Raw genomic sequence first — 13,969 nt, 5'->3', positions numbered from 1 at the left:
AGCGACACATGCAGGATATCGGGCGCACGATCTTAGTGACTCCCCGCACATCGCATTATACACGGACAATGCACTTACATGCACCAGGAAGAAGAAGGTGAACTCCGGCGGACCTGAGCGGGGAAGCGACACATGCAGGATATCGGACGCACGATCTTAGTGAATCGTGGCAGATGTGCATTCTCGTCAGACAATGCACATCGGGGAACGCGCCAGGGACGGGTAAGTAAATCTGCCCCGATGGGGCACATTTACTAACCTCTCCGACGAAGTTCCTCAAAAGTGCATTGTGCGACTCCAATACACATCTGCCGCGATTCACTAAGATCGTGCGTCCAATATCCAGCATGTGTCGCTTCCCCGCTCAGGTCCGCCGGAGTTCACCTTCTTATTCCTGGTGCATGGAAGTGCATTGGATGCGACACAATTTGAAAGTTAAATCCCGCGCTCCGTCCGAATCAGTCGGATCATCCGATGGCCTGCCCCTGATTTCCATCCCATGAATGCAGCGCAGCTGCGCCAAAATCCGATCACGTGCGGCACAGACCCTTGCTTAATGCCTATCACAGCCGTCCGTGATTTTCTTTATTTAGGCAAAAGTGTAGCAATCCAAAAATTCTTTAAGCAACGTTTCGGTATATCAGAGGAGGAGGCGGTGCTGTGACTGCTCCAGCGCCATGAGGAAGAGGAGAAAGGTAGGGGGCCACCGGAGAAGAACGCACTCCTGCACAGTGTAACAGCCCGTGAAGCTACAGCACGGAAGGACTCTGGTAACACCTCATAGAACGCTTCAGGCTCAATAGAATAATTTTAAAGTTGATTGTAGAAGGAAGGAGACCATGGATAAGAAATATAAGAAGATACCACAGTCCCGGTGCCTGGATCTATGAGTAATGTCCCTGGTTTAGCAGGGTGGATGGCCTGTGGCCTGTGTTGTGCTGTACAATATTACACGAGCACCTCTTGTCCGTATCGTCTATCAGTCAGTGCGCAGGTGTCTGATCTTTCTGTCTGGCAGAAGACCTAAACATTCTGTAATTTATGAAATTAATTCTGCTCGTCACATGTAACAGCAGACAGATGGCGGAGCGGTTATGAGGCGTCTGGTGCCAGTGGTTTCTTCAAACTCATATCACAATGTTCCCCCGGCTGTGAATAGTTTGGACTGGCTGCCAGATCACTCATTGCACTGAATTAAGATATATAGCACGTCCAGTACAGGCGGATTCCAAGAAGCCTGGAAGACCCCCCCAAGTGGGGGAGGGGGGGGGGTAGATCATCAATAAGATGATCAATTCTTAAAGGGACACATATAAACACTTATGGCTAAAGTGTCCTCCATGATTTGGATGTAATCTTTGGCGCCAAAGCAGAGAAATATCCCCAAAAAAGTAAATGTTATTCATATGCAAATTAGCATTTAGTCGCCCCGTGGGAGTGGTCACAGAGTCCAGTGCACCCATTCTTGCCCAATAGCACCACCCACCAACTCCAACTCAGATTTGACTATCAGTGCTTTACTCCCCTTGTGGCAACAGATAATACTGCAGTATTCATATTGTCCACTAGATGTCAGCACATTAGCACATCAAAGCATCTCACTTTACAGTGTACAGTAAAACTGCATGCACACAATCTCACCTTGCATGTCTGTGACGAGCAAGTTCCCATTGGTCCTCTCATACACCCAGTGCTGGAAGGTGCAGCACTTCTGTCCCGCTTCAGAGTCTTTCCTCAGTACATTGATCTCCTTCCCGTCTTTGATGGAATACTTCACAAAGTCTCCTATCAGCTCCTCCTCCACGGTGGCGTATGGGATGTTGTTTGCGGGGCGATGGATGAGAAAAATAGGGATAATTCTGAAATTGAAAAAAATTAGGGCCATGATTAAAGTTTAAAAAAAAAATTAAAAATTAAGTAAATTTACTAAGGGGTGGAGTTTGGAGCAAGGGCGGAGCTTGTGAGATGAAACTTTCTGACCCTCTATAGGCATCCTAAAAGTTGGGAGGCTATGCAAAACTAATATATGACTAGTTGTGAGCATCATATCATAATATTAAACAGTCAAGGAGGTGTGGCTAACATATTCAGGGGTGGGGTTTGTGTCTGGGATATTTGTCCCTTTAATCCAAATGAAAAAGAATGACCTGACTGTGCCATGTGTCGAAGGTTCTTTATACTGAATCCCCCAGTTTTGTATTAATAAAACCGCTTGCTGTCAGTGAATAAGATCATCCTGGTTAAAATTACAGCTGTACAAATGCTACTTGAATCTGAAGATTTGTTACAGTTGCATCCAGACTAAAAAATCTTTTGTTAGCTGCAGGATTCTCCTTCCTGTCCTGTTTGCAGTAGTGGACTATAATATAGGTGGTTGGGGCGGTAGCCCGGGGCCCAAACCTTCTAGGGGGCCCATGGCCACCCAAACAACCCAAACCAATTTTATATTAAGAAGGACCTTTACCCACGAAATCTTCATACATTTCTTAATGCTCTTAAAGCACATGTACACAACAGCTATTTCAGGACCTTTAAAGGTCCTAAAAAGGGTCCTGAAACTGCAGATTGAAAGCAGCAGAAGGGACACGTCCTCCATTCCCCATGAAGCTGATTCTAGTACCAGATGTAGGAAGTGATTCCAGACTTGTAGGGGCTATAATATTCATACAGCCCAGGACCCATGGTGGTCTCAATCCGCGCCTACCTGTTCGTTACAATGTATCAGCGCACAAACAAGGTATTATCCTCGCCTGCAGCTGTTTCAGCACACAGATGATTGACAGCTCTCTGATCCTGTGATTTGCTTCCTCTACACAGAATACACTGACATAGAATTATATTCCTGATTTTTTAATGTGGAATCTGGAAGATGAGATGAATAAGAATCGCACAAAGTGGCTCATAAATTCGGGGAATGTGCGGCTGCAGAATGGAGACTGTGACACCTGCAGGATGTACTATGGTACTGCCCCCAGAAATCACACTACGTCTCTCCAGAATCTTCTAGTTGGTTCTTTCGACTCATTGGATAGTAACATTTAAAGGGGATAACTCCTACCATCATTTTATGATTACTGGGGGTCCGTTACCCCCAGCGTTAATCCAGTTCAATAGGTGATCAATATCAGATTTATGAGGGTCCGACACAGTACACATTGCATTGATACATTGTAACAAACTGCAGGAGAGAAAGAGGTTGTAACTAATGTTGATTAGATTTGATGCAATTGTAGCAACCGCTCATCTACAAGGATTAGATGCTTTTACCATTCAGCTGGAGCAAGAGCTCCATACACCGTGTAGTGGCCATACCGCAGTACTGCAGCTTAGCACCCTTTTCAGTGTAGTACTCTTGCATGGCCACTACAAAGGAAGTGGCGCTGTTTGCTTCCAATATTGTACTGTTACACTGTTACAGAGACGGCTGAATGTGACAGATTTCCCGGGATCTGATAATCAATATCAAATACCTACAAGTATAAACTTAATGTGCAGGAATTTATTAACTTGTTTCGCTAGGTCTGTTATCTGGCGCCCAACTTTAGGGAGGTCCGAGCGTCTGAAAACCAACAGGTGGAAGAGGCGCAAAATAAAAAACTCTGGGATATCAGGGTTTGGTACAATTACATCCAGTCTAGACAATTGTAGATGCATTAGATAGATGAATCTCTCTCTTATCCTGATCCTGATTTTGTTACAATCTATCAACACAGGTAAAAAGCATCAAAGTGGATTCTATAGGCCAGTGATGGCGAACCTTTCAGCGGCCGAGTGCCCAAACTGCAACCCAAACCCCCCCTTATTTATTGCCAGGTGCCAACCAAAAATTAAAGCAGTAACTTATTGCTCCCTCTTCTTCAACAACGTTCGATCATATTGGCCTCCTGAGGACAAGATGGAAAATTTGCATCATTTTAGCTTCTTGTCAGTGTCCCTCTGTACACAGAATTGTGGGGCCAGCAGAAGGTTCTCCAAAGATAATTTGGTCCTGTCTACTCATCCTCCCTCTTCCTACAGTCCTAAGTAGCGAAGTAAGTATCACTTAAATATATGACTGAAAGCAGCATCTTTTAAGTTGCTTGGAACTGCAGGAAGATTCTTAGAGTTCTGTCTGGTGCTGGGGCGATGGCCTGGGTGCCCACAGAAAGGGCTTGGAGTGCCGCCTCTGGCACCAGTGCCATAGGTTCGCCACCACTGCTATAGGCTCTTTACATAGGATAGAACCAGGATTCAATTTGGGGAGAGGCAAAGGGTGCCAAACCCAGGGCCAGGAGCTTTAGGCCGGCGGCACACGCAGCGTTTTGAAATCGTTTTTGGGCCGTTTTTTAAGCAGTCCGTTTAAAAAACGCACCCGTTTTTGACCAGTTTTAATTATGATAATTGGGAAAACCTATAAAAAACGGACGCATTTTTATAGGACTGCTTATAAAACTGGGGTTCAAAACGCCACGTGTGCCGCCGGCCTTAGTGTGCCCATATGGTGTCACCTCTATGTGATATTAGCAATATAAGTGATACATTATAGCAGGATTATGTACTGGGGCCCAGCTTGTGGATTGAATTGTAACAACCCTTTCTTTTACTGGAGCGCCATAAATCGTGGACTACAGATGTGGACGTATAAAAGAGGACAGGGGCCACAGTATGGGAGAGGACAGGGAACCACAGTATGAGGGAGGACAGGGGGCCACAGTATGAGAGAGGACAGGGGGCCACAATATGAGGGAGGACAGGGGGCCACAGTATGAGGGAGGACAGGGGGCCACAGTATGAGAGAGGACAGGGGGCCACAATATGAGGGAGGACAGGGGGCCACAGTATGAGGGAGGACAGGGGGCCACAGCATGAGAGATGACAGGGGGCCACAGTATGAGGGAGGACAGGGGGCCACAGTATGAGGGAGGACAGGGGGCCACAGTATGAGGGAGGACAGGGGGCCACAGCATGAGAGAGGACAGGGGGCCACAGTATGAAAGAGGACAGGGGGCCACAGTATGAAAGAGGACAGGGGGCCACAGTATGCGAGAGGACAGGGGGCCACAGTATGCGAGAGGACAGGGGGCCACAGTATGAAAGAGGATGGGGGCCACAGTATGTGAGAGGACAGGTGGCCACAGTATGAAAGAGGACAGAGGGCCACAGTATGAAAGAGAGAGGGTAGGAGGACAGGAGGCCACAGTAAAAGTGGGGGAACAAAAGTAACGGGAGGATAAAATGAAAGATGCGGCATTAGATGTAGATGATAGAGGGGGATTCTGCTTCGCCCTCCGGATCATCCAGTGAAATGTCAGAAATGCATTCCAGCGCTTCGCTGCGATTTCGAGTAGCTTCATGTTGCTGACAGACAGTCGCAGGTGCCGCTCCCCCCGGCCGCTCACACACAGACTCAATTTCAACCAACCTTTTCCAATCTGACATCTAAGAACAGAAAATCTTCCATGATCCCTCCGCAAAATAAAAAACATCTCCTTCCACTACAGAAAGTCCTTACCCCGAGCAGCCGCGAATGAAAACATGGCTACTGTGCGCACGGATCAAGGGGTCACTATATTAAAGGGAGCCGGAGCCTCAGGAATCGTCATGTATCGCTATGTGTCTTTTAGATTCCCTAAAGCCGGGAGCTTATATATCAGAGACAGAAAGAAACTAAAACGAAACAAAGTTTAAATCTTCAAGTAGAAAGAATGAGCGGAACAGGGACTGAAACTTCTAATATTAAAGGGATCCTCTCATTACAGACATTTAGGGCACATCATAAACTCAGTTCCTCCAGTATCTCTGAGACCTGCAGATACAGAACGTCTCTAATGGTCCCAACCCCCTGATTTCTGATCCAACCCTAGTGAATGGAGATGTGGCTGGTCCACGATTCATGTCTATGGAAGTCAAATCAATGAATGTGGCGCTACCTCTATCATACCTGGTCCTGGAGGTGACCTCTATCATACCTGGTCCTGGAGGTGACCTCTATCATACCTGGTCCTGGAGGTGACCTCTATCATACCTGGTCCTGGAGGTGACCTCTATCATAACTGGTCCTGGAGGTCACCTCCATCATACATGGTATTGGAGGTCACCTCTATCATACCTGGTCCTGGAGGTGACCTCTATCATACCTGGTCCTGGAGGTGACCTCTATCATACCTGGTCCTGGAGGTGACCTCTATCATACCTGGTCCTGGAGGTGACCTCTATCTTACCTGGTCCTGGAGGTGACCTCTATCATACCTGGTCCTGGAGGTGACCTCTATCATACCTGGTCCTGGAGGTGAACTCTATCATACCTGGTCCTGGAGGTGACCTCTATCATACCTGGTCCTGGAGGTGACCTCTATCATACCTGGTCCTGGAGGTGACCTCTATCATACCTGGTCCTGGAGGTGACCTCTATCATACCTGGTCCTGGAGGTGACCTCTATCATACCTGGTCCTGGAGGTGACCTCTATCATACCTGGTCCTGGAGGTGACCTCTATCCTACCTGGTCCTGGAGGTGACCTCCATCATACCTGGTCCTGGAGGTGACCTCTATAGTACCTGGTCCTGGAGGTGACCTCTATCATACCTAGTCCTGGAGGTGACCTCTATCCTACCTGGTCCTGGAGGCGACCTCTATCCTACCTGGTCCTGGAGGTGACCTCTATCCTACCTGGTCCTGGAGGTGACCTCTATCATACCTGGTCCTGGAGGTGACCTCTATCATACCTGGTCCTGGAGGTGACCTCTATCATACCTAGTCCTGGAGGTGACACCCGGATCTGTTGTGAAATTTTTATCATTGAGTAGTGGAGACGTTCTGGGAAAATACTCCAAATTTCACATGTGTTTTGGGTTTCAAACTCATAATGAGAAGCAGAAATAATCACGGTTGAGCTGCTGGTATTTTCACTGACTGGGCGCATCCTTGCACTGTGCTCTCTGCTGGAAAGAATTTGGGGATTCCCAGGATGTCTTGGGATAGGTGCATTTCAATAATGACTGAATGAGAGCACCAAAAACAGGTGACCTCTGACATAACCAGGTGAGCTGACACTGTCAACCCCGACCTTCCTGGCAACGCCGACAAAATGGATCAAAATGCTAACTTTTTCTCAAATGTCACAGGGCCCTTTCCCCTTGTGGCTCATTTCACTGGACAATCCTGCAAAATTCAGATGCTTGGATGGCAAAATTTATGGCATATCTGGTGGCAATACCATAAAAATATGTGATCTCAATGCTCCTTTATGTTCAATAGGACCTGTATACATATAGATGCAGAGAGCTCCCTCTAGTGGTAGCTTTGTGCCGCCAGAATTTTGTAAATTGATTTTTTCCGAAATGAAGGTCTACCACTCTGAAGGATGGGTCTGTGCTGGCCGCTATGGGTGCATTAAAAAGTTTACAGTGGGGCCCCTTTCTTTCTAGCTTAGATAAATAGCTAAAAATTGAAATTACTAGGATATGCATTCAGTAGCACAGATAAATATTAGAAAGGAGCCTGCCTAAACATGTCTAAGGAAGACCTTTCCCATCCAGAGGCCCCGCAGAAGTTTGCAGAATTGCACGGGTCAGCTCTCCTTCCACATTATTGTTATTTCTGTACTGGTCGGGGCTCAGGAATACTTGGTGTGTGGACAAGCTGTCATTATAGTCATGATTAGGCTATCACTTACTCTGGAACTTTCCCAAACTCCTCCAGCTGTTCGGCTTCTGCTGCGTAAATCTTGGCATATTCGCGGGCAGTGTTTTGTACATAACATTCCTGCAAAGCGAAGTAATAACTATCAGACTTAATTATTCTTGAAGATTTTCTACATACAGTAAATTACACAGCCGGGGGCTTAAAGGAAAGCTACCATTTGATTTGATACATTATGAACCAAACATACCTTGAGAATGGTGTAGCTACACTGATGCAGAATCATATCTTAATCCCTAGGCTGAGTGGTTTTGCTGAAAAAACAATTATAACATTCAGGAGCTTGGGAAAGCTGGGTCAGGCTGGCTGCCTAGATCAACACATTAAACACTGAGCTTGTAATAACAAATGGATGTTAGTCAAGACATCACTAATCAACCTGAGCTGGATCACTCATACATAGCAGCTGGGGGATGGTGCAGCAATTGATTATTCTGCCTTCATGCATATCCAGGGATTACATCCTCCTCTCCTGCAGAGAAAAACTCACGTGCTGAAGCATCAGTGTAGCTACAGCAGGCTCAAGGTATTTTTGCTTCATAATGCATCAAATCAAATGGTAGCTTTCCTTTAATCATACGATCACACAGCAAATATAAACGGGCATATAATAATAATAATAATCATCATTTTCCTGTGATTTGTGTGTTTTGGCCAATACTGGCTGCACAGTTGTTACGAGGTGAGATATGATTTGGTTAGATGGGGCTAACTGGTACCAATCTATTAGAAAGGTCTCCGACTGAAGACGGCCCCTAGTTACAGACTGTGACCCCTGGTGATGCTCTGTGGATGCTGGTAATTTACTTAACTTTAGCCCCACAATGGTCATCGTAAGAGTTATCAAAAGGTGTTTCCAATGAAGCTTTATTGTTGATCCTTGTTCCCATGACATCCCAAAATAGGACAAAAAAAAATACTGGAGTAACACTTACAAAATCTAACAGTTCCAACTTACATACAAATTCAACTTAAGAACAAACCTACAGAACCTATCCTGTACCTAACCCCAGGGCTGCGTGTATTATGCTGGGACTTCCTTCTGTGAGAGAGGCAGACAGAGCTTCTTCAATTATAGTCTGGACGACTCAAATGGAAACATTATATAGGAATTTCTTTCTTTTTTTTTCAAACGAATCCTACCATCAAAATAAAGCATAAATAACCAAGTACGCATAGATCCAGGCACCGTGACTGTGCTATCCTCTTATATTTGTTATCCACGTGCTCCTCCCTTCTAAAATCAACTGTTAACATTATGCTAATGAGGTAGTTACCAGAGCCCCTCCATGCTGCAGCTTCACAAGCACTTCCCCCTCCCACTGTGTGAGATTACATTGGACAGAACAAGGGGACAAGACAGAGGGAGAGACAGTGTTACAGTCTATAAAGCTACAGCGTGTAGGGGATCTGGTAACGCCCCCCAAATTTACATTAATCTTGTTGATTAACGTAATTTTAATTGTTTTTTTTTTTAGGATTTCAAATGTAAGAATTAACAAATATAAGAAGATTTTTTAAAAAAAAGTTTGGTGCGTATGACTTACTATCAACTGCTCTGTTGCGATTGCATTACGCCATATTTAACAACACAACCAGATTGAGAATCATTAGATGGAGCCTTCATCCATGCCCCCCTCTTCCTCTATGTCCTGTATCAGGCTGGAAGATAACTGGCTGCAGTAGGAACCTCCACCCATACAGTGTCTGCAGTAAGAAATTGTTTAAGCCCCACCCACTTGGCTAAACCTCACACCTTGGCCATTTCCATAGTTGAAGAGGAAAGCAGATCCGCATGGATTAAATCCGTTTCTACCAGACGTATCCTATGTTCTACTTCTATTCTCCCTCGGCAGGGCCGGCTCCAGGTTTCAGTAGACCCCTGGGTGACAGAGACTCAGTGGGCCCTTTTGCAGTGAACTCCCATGGAGGCATTAAAATTCAGAAACAAAAACAGTCTCCTGTTCCCTAAATATTCCCTAGTTTATCATGCCAAACAGTCCCTCATGGTTATTTATCTAAAAACACCCTTACCCTCATGCATTGCTTATATACAGCCGTATGTGGGCCCCCCCCCAGCACCTCTGGGCCCTGGCACTTGCCCAGGTGTGCCCAGTGCTGGCTCCGGCCCCGTCCCTCGGTGTCTTAGTTACCTGCACAGCGAGCTTGTAGTTCTTTTGAACCAGTTCGTCGTTGTTTTTCGTCCCGTAGGCTATGGCATTGTGCACTTTAAGGACACACAAATGTCCAGGGTTAAAGACAGGAAACAGTCCACACATGACTTTGCTCCGAAAGGCTTTCCGGTGGACTCCTTCTCCAAAGTGCAGGTCTTCTGTAGCGATCCTCCCATGAAGATTCCCTCCAAAGTACATGTCGCTGATGAAATCTTCCCTGAAGAAGAGCTGGTTAAACTCAATCTCTTCTCCACCTAGAAAGACAGAGGATGATGAGTGACTATAGGAAGAAGCTTCTGGAAATATCCGGACCAAGTTATATATGGTGCTACTTCTCCATTATAGACTTGCCACATGTTCCATAAAAGCGTTTCATGCATAACTTTAATTGAGTCTATAGGACCCCTTCACATTAGGAAGAGCTCTCTGCACATGGATAGCAAGAAAGATCCCCCCCCCCATGTACAAAATGTTGAATGACAAACCTCATGTGACGCCGCCATGCCACTGATTTATTTGGTGTTTGTTTTTTTCAAATCCGTCCACCCATTCAAAAGATATGGCCTCTGGAAAATCACATGTGAGTCAGCGCCTATTAGCTTCGGGGGCGGTAACCTATTTGCTCAGGGGCGTGTCTCTAGATAAAAGGTTAAATTCACATGTAAACTTCTAGGGGTCATAACTTTTGAACGGGTGGACGGATTTACATAAAACAAACACCAAATTGATCATAGGAGCAGCGACAACAGTGAAATATGTCCATCGGTATTTTGTACTTGCTGACAGATTCTCTTCTGACATGTCTTAGAAGTAATTATACTTGAAATAGCAATTTATGCAGGATTTTTCTTTGTCCTATAGATTTTGCTAAACTCTACATCACCAAAACACAATTCGCAGATTTTGATATTGAATTTGGTGCAGAGTTTCCAGACCCTTAAAGGAAATCTACCCTCTACAACCCCATTACTGCTATATTTCCCATAGAATAAAGCTGACGGACACACCACATATACACACATACAGCATAAATATACATACATTATACACACACCACATATACACACATACAGCATAAATTTACATACATTATACACACACATCACATATACACACATACAGCATAAATGTACATACATTATACACACCACATATAGACACTTACAGCATAAATATACATACATTATACACACATCACATATACACACATACAGCATAAATATATATACATTATACACAAACCACATACATACAATACCATATACACCCATGCAGTATATACACATATACAATCACATACGGCAAATACACACATTTACACAACACCATATACACACATACACACCACATACTCATACAGCATACACCCAATACACACCCAATACCCCATATGCCACTGTTGTTACGCCCCTGAGCGAAGATGTGATATCAAACATGGCCACATAGAGACTAATGACGTTATTTATGTAAAGAGATATAGTTATCTGGACAATCCCTTTAAATTCACCATGGAATATAATGGGAAGTCACTATACAAGATACCATTATATATATAATTGTAGGCTCATCACCGGGGTCGTGCCGTTACCGCGAATGACTAATTTTTGGAAAATTAAACGGAGCAAATAGTTGAGGTGTCCAGGAGTACATTCTGTCCACGTCTGGAGACACGTAGCGGGGGCTTCTATATATAGAGCCTGGAAGATGAAAGCTAATAATAATAATGTATCCGGGGGGCTCTATCTCACTTATGGAGAAATTATAATCCGGGACAAGTTATCAGATGTGTCTGGCAGAGATCGTCATCCGTCACCTTGTAAAATGTCCTCTGCTACTTCTCTCCCAACATCTACACTGATCACCCCCGGACTCGGCATATTCCGGCAGCAGACGGATTCTCCCTGGAATATTCCAGTCATTTCTGTGTGTCCTGGATTAGAGCCGGATTATCAGATTTTCTGGATTGCTGGATGTTTCAGACATCATCACATAGCGCAGCCTCCGTGACTCCAGCGCTAATACAACTCTATGAGGACTTAAGGTTTCATGTTTGGAAGGAAGATTAGGTGATTTTCTGCTAATCCAAAACCCTTACAACATTAAAGGGGAATTTCCACCACAAAAAAATATAGTCCCCGGAATGTAATGCTGTCCTGGCAATGAATGGATCGCCACAAATCTGAGTTCTGCGATCTGAGACTGCCCACCATTGAAAGAAATCTAATGTAATGTAATCAATGTCTATGGAGAAGTTTTGGAAGTTTTGAAAGAAATGAGAGTCCAAAAATATATGTATGATGAAGTGAAGCAGGACTGTCTCACTGTGTCAGGGGGGAAGATAACTGGCTGCAGCAGGAGCCGCTTTGTCCTGACTGTAGTAAGACACAGAGATTTAGCTAATTAATAGATCTAACATTCTCTAGCTAAAATGATGTCAGGTTCCAGGGGTAGTGGACCCACTGGACCACCGTGAGCGATGACACAAGCCGACACCTGAGTGGCACCAGAGCCCGGCGCAAAGCAGGTTGGACTTGCTGTGGCCGGATACCACCAGGTCGCTCCACATGCACAAGTTTGCTCGTGGTGGCAGCCAAGGTGAGCTACAGAGTCAGAAGGCAGAGAGAGAGGGGCTCATTTACTAAGGGTCCGTGGAGCGCATTTTCGTCGGGTTTCCCAACGATTTCCGTTTTGCGACGAATTGCCCCAGGATTTTGGCGCATGCGATCGGATTTTGGTGCATCGGTGCCAGCTTGCACACGGCAGAAATCAGGGGGTGGGCCGTCGAACAACCCGACGGATTCGGACAACGCGCAGGATTTAACAATTAGAAATGTGTCGCAAGATCAGCACTTACATGCACCGGGAAGAAGGGGCCGGCAATTTATCAGGACAGACGGACGGCCAGCTCAGGTGCGCCTACAATCCGGGACATGGGTTACAGGAGCACCCATGACAAACGATTCTACTTCCTGAAGACAAACATCTATCCTCTAAAATCTCTGCTGTCTTAGTTGAACTATAGATGAAACCCCCCTCTGCCCTCCGCGTTTTGTTTAGTAGGTGGGTTCTCGATTCAGGGTTACACTGACATCAGGTGTGAAGAGAAACAATTTTTAAGTGTCAGGTCCTGCTTTATAGCAGGTGACTATATCCCTCATGCTGCTGCCCCATCTTTCTGCAGAAGATGCTACCTGAGGCAACAGGCTCAACTTAGTCATGGCTGGTGCACAGAAGACAGTTGCTGAATGTTTCACGTATGTTTTATACTGATGCCCGATCCTTTGGGAAAGGCTGGAAGCAGAAGGCTCCGTCCTCTGTGTAGTGGCTGAGCTGGGTTACTGCAACTCACCTTACGGGAAGCAGCAAAATTATTACTGATTGACCTATCACAAATATCAAAAATATCCCCCATCCCTTTCATTTCTGGCATCTAAAATAAATCACATACTGTAATAATTAATTATCTAAAGATCAAATACCCAGAATTCAATTTCCATTTCTATAAGTGGCTACTAAACTAATAAGCACCAGATCCATTAACCTCAGTTCACTTAGACGCAACCCTGGGAGATGATTGGAATCAATTAGAAATCTTAATTAAGTTTCACGCGGCAGATGGAGGCCCAGTCACACACAAACAAACATCCCCCAAAGCTTCAGTCCTAGATGACATATAGATAGATCAGCTCCTAAGGCTGCGTTCACACACTCCGTCTGGATGCATTTCAAAATGCAATCCAGATACATAGAGGAACGCTCCAGCGCTCGATTCTGTTGAAAAGCATGTGTGATCGGGTCTAGCCCCTCCCTGTTGAAACTCCAACCAGATAGAGAGGCAGTCTCCTGTATAGCAAAGAACATTTCCTATGATTGCTTGTATATAAGTAACCTCATACAGCCTTATACACAGGGGGGTAACTACAGGGGTATCAGCCATAGCAGCTGCTATGGGGCCCACAGTGTCAGGGGGGCCCGGCATCTGGGGCATTGAGTGTGAATATGCTGTTTGTGTGTATATGTGATGTGTATATGCTGCATGTCTTTGTATACGGTATGTATGTATGCCGTCGTATACTAACAGGGGTGTAACTAGGAGACGCCACTTACCCCTTTAA

General features: G+C 45.3%; 1 protein-coding gene across 1 annotated transcript in view; it reads right to left on the bottom strand.

Annotated features, from left to right (window-relative positions):
- The window catches only part of ALPK2 (alpha kinase 2), a 73,517-nt gene that overhangs the window by 13,132 nt on the left and 46,416 nt on the right, over nucleotides 1-13,969 (bottom strand). Inside the window, exons 7-9 of the mRNA XM_072133491.1 lie at nucleotides 9,834-10,108; nucleotides 7,655-7,743; nucleotides 1,642-1,859 (exon numbers count right to left, since the gene is read on the bottom strand). Coding sequence (XP_071989592.1) covers nucleotides 1,642-1,859; nucleotides 7,655-7,743; nucleotides 9,834-10,108 — 582 coding nt within the window. The remainder of the gene's footprint in view (nucleotides 1-1,641; nucleotides 1,860-7,654; nucleotides 7,744-9,833; nucleotides 10,109-13,969) is intronic.

This window comes from Engystomops pustulosus, chromosome 1, assembly GCF_040894005.1.
Source record: "Engystomops pustulosus chromosome 1, aEngPut4.maternal, whole genome shotgun sequence".
NCBI lineage: Eukaryota > Metazoa > Chordata > Amphibia > Anura > Leptodactylidae > Engystomops > Engystomops pustulosus.
This window is presented reverse-complemented; position numbering and strand designations above follow the sequence as displayed.